Source organism: Lygodium microphyllum, chromosome 3 (genome assembly GCF_053477565.2).
Source record: "Lygodium microphyllum isolate KBCC chromosome 3, Lygodium_microphyllum_v1.1.10, whole genome shotgun sequence".
NCBI lineage: Eukaryota > Viridiplantae > Streptophyta > Polypodiopsida > Schizaeales > Lygodiaceae > Lygodium > Lygodium microphyllum.
Window position 1 is genome coordinate 96,360,496 of NC_141137.1, and position 7,300 is coordinate 96,367,795.

Genomic DNA, 7,300 nt, shown 5'->3' on the forward strand with positions numbered 1-7,300 from the left:
CCTTCAAAGTTCCCCATGTCCACTTCCAAGTGATCCATAATCCACTCATTTTTACACATACAAAAATCAACAAAACTGCTCAGGGCCATTTTTCCTCAAAGCAAACAGCCATTAATGTGGCCTTCATTGCTAGCAAATGATTATGTGTATTCAATTATTTAGATGCCCATGCATCTTTGGAATCTGGATCAAGTCTACCTTTAGCAATCTTAGAACATTCTGATTTGTACATGACCTCTATAAAAGTTCATTAACTAGTAGAAGGTTTTTTGTTTTAAGAAAAGTTTTTCTGGTTTGGCACCGAGCCTAAAAAATCATGTAATACAGCGAGTTGGTCTATCATTTTATTTATGTTCTCCAGTAAATGAGAGCATATGAGGGGCTTATACACTTTTTTAGTGCTCAAGAATCTGTATAGATTATTTACTTGATGGTTGATAGTAATCATCTATGAATAATGGCTTTGATATGAGATTACTATTTCCGAGTCACAAACCTGGTTGATGGTGGATGTTTGACTTTCTATGCAGGGCGATCACTGTAAAAGCAGTCCTAATGTACAAAGTAATAGTGTCAGGGCAAGGAAAAATCGAGCCCGACAATTTGAAGTAGGATCCAACCACACAGATTGTTTTCAGTGCATTCAAACTACTGATGCAGAGAGTCCTGGGGCACCTGGAACAAAAGCAGGTCACAAGAAGAAAAAAGAGTCAATATCCTCTGCACCTCAAAGTGTCAAGGCATCAGTGAAGGGGTGTGATGGTGGGGCTTTAAAACAGAAAGGTGAACATAGTCCAGCTGCCTTACAAGTGAGGGATTCTCAGGCTTCTATGCGGCAAAGTAAGGCAAGAAAAAAAAGTTCAGTGCAACACAGTACGACAATCTCTTTTGGTCAAGGTTTGGAAGGAAGAGAAGAATGGGGAAAGCAAGTGGATGTTCAAACAAGTAAAACGGCATACTTAGCCCCTGCTAGGGTACCAGATTTGAATGTGGCTGAAGCAGCTATCTCTGCACAGCCTTTTAGAGAGTCACAGCAAGTCCAATTACGTGCTCAAATTCTTGTTTATGGTTCCCTGATGTAAGCCCTTTGAAGTCAAAGTTCTTTTATCTTCTTGTGGCTATGCAAATAACTTTTGTGCTAATGCTCTACTTTTTTGACATAGCAGTCAAGGTGGCGTGCCAGAAGAGGCATTGATGGTGGCTGCTTTTTCTGATAACAATGCAGGTGCATTGCATATTTTCCAACAGTTGTGTTTGCTTGGTGTATTTAGTGCATGTGCAGATGTGTGATCAGCCTGCCTGCTTTTGCTTTGCAGCCAAACGAGATCAAGGGAATGACTCAGCAGCACAGGGGAGGGTCCTATGGGAGAAGTCATGGCGGCTAGCTGCAGAACGAATTAATAACAGGGGTGTTGTCAACCCACCAAGAGAGCCTAACCAGTCTGCTGGGGCAAGTACTCTGAGAACACCCGATGAAGCAATCCCTTTGACCGAAAATACTGGTGTGGGACCCACAGTTAGTCCAACTGATAATAGGAACCCCAGTGCATCTGTTACAAAGGGTCACTCCTCTCGCCAAAAACATAGTACTGAGTCTGTCACTAATAAGACTTCAAGCAAAACCAGTCAACCTGGAACATCTACTGCAACACGCTCGTTACCGCCTCCATCGGGTGAAACTGTCAGTCTCCAAGCTAATAGACAACCTTCTGATCCACAAATAGCATCGGTCAGGCCATTCTTCTCTAATCCACACGTAGGACCCTTTGTACCTGGCACAACACATTGGATATCTCCTACACCTTTTCCTGGACCATGGATGCCACAACTGCCGCATGCTGGGTTTAGCAGTTCAGTTCCTTTCACATTAGGGCAGTCAGATCTGATTCAAGAAGCATCTGCAACGAGAAAGCCAGCACCTTCCTTACCCAAGTCGCATGTACAAGGAGTGGCACCTGTCCCTGGATTCTCATCACCGGTAATGGGACCCTCAAGTTTACCACTAAATACTGCAGCAGCTGATACAGGATTGCTGCAGAAATATGGTTCAATGTCTAATAAACCTACTCCAGAGGCAAGACCACGGAAGAGAAAGAAAACAGAATTTGAACACCAAAATGTTCAAAGGACAGGGGCAGCTTCAACCCTGACTTGGAACAGCTTTGAGGCAGCAAATGCATCAGGCAATCTTTCAAGCCCACCAATGTACAGTTCAACTGAGACCCTTGCCATGGTTGTTGCAAATACCTCTGCAGTAGCAGCACCTACCTTCAACACTTTTGTTCCTCCGTTAACCAGTGCACGCAATCCCACTCCTAATACAACAGCTGAACCGCAGCAATCAAATCGTCAAGGCGGGTATGTGCTTTCAGAGACTCTGATGAATCATTTGGAACAAGCAAAAGCAAATGCAGAAGAAGCCTCTTCGCTAGCGGCCTCAGCAGTAAAGGAGAGTGAATCCATGTGGAGCCAGCTCCGAGCTGAAACAGACTCAGGCTTTATCTGTGATACTGAAAGGCAATTAGTCTCATCAGCTATTGCCATGAAAACAGCTGCTGCTGTTGCAAAAGCAGCTGCAGCTGCGGCCAGAATTGCTTTTGAAGCAGCTATTCAGGCGAAGATGATGAGAGAAGAAGCCATGAAGTCCAGTGAAGAACAGTATGCCAGTCATTCTGTTGGAGGAGCCACAGAATCATGTATACAATCAGGAAGTGAAGCTGGCAACAATCTGCCCCAAGCATGGAAGATGCCCAAGGCATGTGAATCAGCATTGGCTTCTGCCAAAATGGCTTCAAAAAGGAGTATTGAGGCTGCATCTTCTGCAATGATGAGGGCACAAAATCTTGAGTCTGTTGTACGGGCAGCTGAATTAGCTACTACTGCTGTCTCACAAGTTGGAGCCTTGGTAGCAATGGGAGACTCCGTTCCTTTCAAGTTGGATACACTCTTGGAGGTGGGTTGTGAGGGGTTACAGAGATTGGTCTCTCCTGGGATCCCCCAGGATAAGGTGGGATATGTCAAGCAGATTACATGCAAGAGTCAAAGAAGAGAAGATAGTTTAGAGATGTCTGAAAAACCTGCTTCTAATAAAGATGAGAGCACGGTAATGTTGGCTTCCATGCAGGAGCAAGTACCCAGTGCAGACCAGCCATCAGAGCATGTGACAGAGGGTCCAGTAAATGATAATGATAGACCAAAGGACTCTGGAAATGAGTCACGTCCAGATGAGACTACTAGAGGAGTAGAAGTCATTGGACATCCAAACACGGATGGAGAAGGGTCATCGCTTCAAAATATTGAAGTTATGCCACTTGCAGATGTGCAAAAGGATGCAACAATAAGCCCAGCAGAACCAGCAATTGAACACCAGATAGTTAATAACTCCATTGTTGAGGTTGGCTCCAGTTTTTGATTCATTTATGGCACCTACTTCTTTGCTTTTTAAAATGCTAGTATCACTTCAAATATAATTCTCAAAAGTGATGATTAAAGTTCACATTTTTTTCAGGTACTTTCAGATGAGGAGGGCCTGCGTGGTGTGTGGTTCTCTGCTCGAGTTCTTAAAGTAGATGACAGGAAGGCATTAGTTCTCTATGATGAACTAATTTCAGATGATGGTCAGTAGCAGAATGGTTCAACTTTTTACTGATGTTGTGAAAAATGTTCCAACTAAAAAATTGTCCCACCTATTGTCGTGCAATAGGTCCCAACCGACTAGAGGAGTGGATCGGCTTGGAAGAAGCCCCTGATGCAAGGCCCAGGGTGCGATTGGCACATCCAAATATAAATGTTTCTTTCGAAGGTACACGTAAAAGGAGGAGAGAAGCAATTGGCCAGTATACATGGTCCACTGGAGATCAGGTCGATGCATGGATTCATGATGGGTATATATACTTCTTTCACATTGTTAGGAATCCATATACAGCCTTCTTTCTTGTTGAGATTTTCAAGCATGTCTTACCAGTAATCAATGCAGGTGGTGGGAGGGAGAGATTGTTGATACACTGGAGGAAGGTGAGGGCAAGGTCAAAATTTACTTCCCAGGTGAGGTTTTTGTTCTCAGAGCATCCATAAAGGACCTAATCTGATTTGGATCTTAACTCTCTTTTGTTTCTAAGCTAACCAGTCTGCAATGCTTCATACTCTTTGCAAAGCCCATGCCACTGCAAATGATGTCCTGCCTGCATACAGTATGTCTTGATTCATTACCCCTGAAGTGTTCACTTTATTCTATGAAGGAGAAGGAGACACACAAGTGATTAAAACATCAAAGTTGCGACCATCTTTAGTATGGAAGGATGGCAAATGGGTCTTATGGACCGACATTAAAGAGTTACCTCACAAGGGTGTTGAATCAGGTTTTGATGTTCACAAGGTAGTTTATTGGTTAATAGCAGGTCTATAAACTTTCTCCTTCTGATGTATGACGAGTTTTGGCTTAATATTACTTCCCGATATTAATTCCTAATGCTACTTCTGATATTTTTTTCTCCTGTATCAGGACGATATTCCTAATGCCAAGCGACAAAAAGTTGAGAATCTCCCATTGAGTACTGATATTAGAAAGCCTGTTGCAGTAAGCACACGTGATGATGCTGTAGATCCACGCTCTGTGGAAGAGGGTGGTGAGCCCTTCTCAAATACTTCAACTAAAGATGCTTCAGGCAAGGTGTCTAAGGTTGTGATAGGAGTTCCAAAGCCAACAAAGAGGCGGAAATTTATAGAAGTAAGCAAACATTTTACTTCTATGAAAGCAGCAGGTAGCTCTCTGGATGGAAAAGGTGCTGCGAAGCATGATGAACATGCTGTGGTTGGCATGGAGTTTCGCATGGGATCTGGAGAAACGAATAAAGCTGATGGATCAAAGATAAAGAAAAGACCACCTTTTAGTGTACAGTTAAAATCAAGAAGGGAGGGTGAGAGTACTGGGATAGCTGAAGCAAGATCTCATGTTGCCAAAAAGCAGAAAGATAAGCCGGGCTTAGCAGAGTCACGGATGGTTGTGCGCAGGGATGGACCTGTGCGTGGAGCAGCCTCAGTTTCAAAAGGCTCTGAATCAAAGTCAGTAAAGAAGACCCCAGCGGCAGGAGCTCTAATCGAGCCCCAAAGACAAATTGGTAATAATCCAAGTAGTCAGCCGAAGGAGGGTACTACACGGAAAACACCTGTTGTCAGACGTTATGAAGTCACTGAGTCGGATCCAAAAATGAATCGCAAGGAGTCTGTCAAGGAAAATGAAACACCCTCAGAATCTCTCAAAGGAAATGAGGATCAGGTGGGGAAGAAAACCGTCCATAAAGATGATGGGAAGTCAAATCCTGAAGGCTGTGAACCAAGGCGTTCAGTGAGAAGAATTCAACCTACTTCCAAGGTACAGTAATTGCAAGTCATGATTTATACTGAAGAAGTAATAAGTCATTTTGGCGTTTCAAATGTTATTCTTTGTCAGTTAAAAGTCTGTTCTAGCGCTCCTGTGCAGAAATTGCAATGGACATGTAACCACTGTTAATACCGAGCTTTGAATGCATTTTGCCTTCCCATCACCACATTTTAGGAACTACATAATAGCTGAAGAGTAGGAAATCAGGCTGTTAGATGGATGCGTCTGATGGGCTGTGGTTTGGTTGAGGATGCTTAAATTTGGGCTCTTCTAGTCTTGCGTACTCATAAAACTTGTGATGCTCATGCTCTTCTTTTGACAGCTCTTAGAAGGGCTCCAGACCGCACCCAAGTTCGGGAAAAGTAGTTTCTCAAGCAGACAGCCTTTGAAGGTTTCTACGGCATCCAAAGGTCCACCATCTTCACCTTAGAAGCACAAGAATCATGTACATTTGGAGGGATGTAACTTATATTTGCACTGCCAATGTTTTGTACTGCATCATGGTGAAGCAGCAGTACTGAAGTACAGGCCTAGCAAAAAGAGCAGTGCATGGATGCAGTGCCTGCATAATGCCAAACGGCTGCTGATAGGGGTCAATTCAAGCAAGATGTCACGCGTTAAACTGCGTCAGGACTGTGCAAATGATGTTTGGAGCCCCTATCAATTGTGCTTTTTCTGTAAATAGAGGTCATTATTAATGATTCTCAGTGGGCTGTAGGAATACATGTTTCTCATGTGTAACAGCTTGATGCTTTCAACAAGTTATTCTGAGATCAGTATGGAGAATGCTTTGGTAACTTGAGTTTTATGGTTTGAACATTAGAGCGTACTGCCCTGCAAGGTGAATGCCGAAAGGCGAAAGCGGCTTGTTATAAACGAGAATGTCTGTTCATTGCTGAGCAGTCCTCAAGTGTGTTAGGCAAGGGGGTCCCCTGTATGGCATGAATGAACTTTATGTTGTGTAAATAGGACGCTCTAGTGCCCATAGATAAATTGCACGCACATAATTTTGTGAGAGCGTTCTGGAATATTGGTTGTTCCTGTTACGTTGAGAACAAGCTCTTGTAAACGTGAACAATATCATAGAGCCAGTGAATCCAAGTGGAATATTGTTGTGTGTGTGTGTGAGAGAGAGAGAGAGAGAGAGAGAGAGAGAGAGAGAGAATGGGAGTGATATTTAATGTTCTCTAAGATGCCTCAAAGCTTCTTCATTGGATAAAACAGCATAACAATCTATTTTGGGGTGCCATTGGTATGAACGAAAATGAACGACTATGGTACAAGAGTTAGATTTGTTGCTAGATAATTTAATTGATTATTTGGCCATTGCAAACAAACAAGTGAAATGTTACCATTCCGTCTAGATTGTTCCTTATTGACGGTGACAATAAACAATATTAGCATTTTGGATTTATCCTAGTTAATAGGTTCTTATGTAGGTCTTTAAATCTCCAATAGGGTTGCATAGCAAGATGTGCATGTGTGTGTGTGTGTGTGTGTGTGTGTGTGTGTGTGTGTAGTCTTTTCCAATTGAAATCATGAATGGAATTGGCTTGGAAAGGAAAAATGAATAGTTCATGGAGGTGATAACCATTATAGAGGAGTTAAAAAAGGCTATGCAATAAGTAGCTTTAAGATCATGATGTATTTTGGAACTCTTAAGAGCTTTGGTAGTTAGGTTTTTGTATATTTGTGCTAATGAGACGTTGAAGTGCATTGGAACCAAAATCTTGATAATGTATTGTTTGTTCAAAGCATCTTTGAGTTTTCTCCAATCACAAAATGAGTTTCATGTAAAAGTTACATTGCGCAATGAGAATAGAAATTGAGCAAGGAGTATATAATACATAGCAAATATGAGAATAACAAAAACTTCTTTAATTATAATCAAATTAATGCAAAGATGGTTGTGTCCACCTG

At 42.4% G+C, this 7,300-nt stretch overlaps 1 protein-coding gene across 3 annotated transcripts in view; it reads left to right on the plus strand.

The window, feature by feature from the left end:
- The window catches only part of G2484-1 (protein), a 41,630-nt gene extending 35,122 nt beyond the window's left edge, over positions 1 to 6,508 (plus strand). For all 3 annotated transcript variants that reach the window (XM_087673892.1, XM_087673907.1, XM_087673900.1), the window contains 9 exons: positions 531 to 1,078; positions 1,167 to 1,225; positions 1,317 to 3,394; positions 3,509 to 3,617; positions 3,704 to 3,884; positions 3,977 to 4,044; positions 4,239 to 4,375; positions 4,502 to 5,371; positions 5,703 to 6,508. In XM_087673892.1, the coding sequence (XP_087530018.1) occupies positions 531 to 1,078; positions 1,167 to 1,225; positions 1,317 to 3,394; positions 3,509 to 3,617; positions 3,704 to 3,884; positions 3,977 to 4,044; positions 4,239 to 4,375; positions 4,502 to 5,371; positions 5,703 to 5,810 (4,158 nt within the window). In that variant the 3' untranslated portion in view covers positions 5,811 to 6,508. The remainder of the gene's footprint in view (positions 1 to 530; positions 1,079 to 1,166; positions 1,226 to 1,316; positions 3,395 to 3,508; positions 3,618 to 3,703; positions 3,885 to 3,976; positions 4,045 to 4,238; positions 4,376 to 4,501; positions 5,372 to 5,702) is intronic.
- The last annotated feature ends 792 nt before the right edge of the window (positions 6,509 to 7,300 follow it).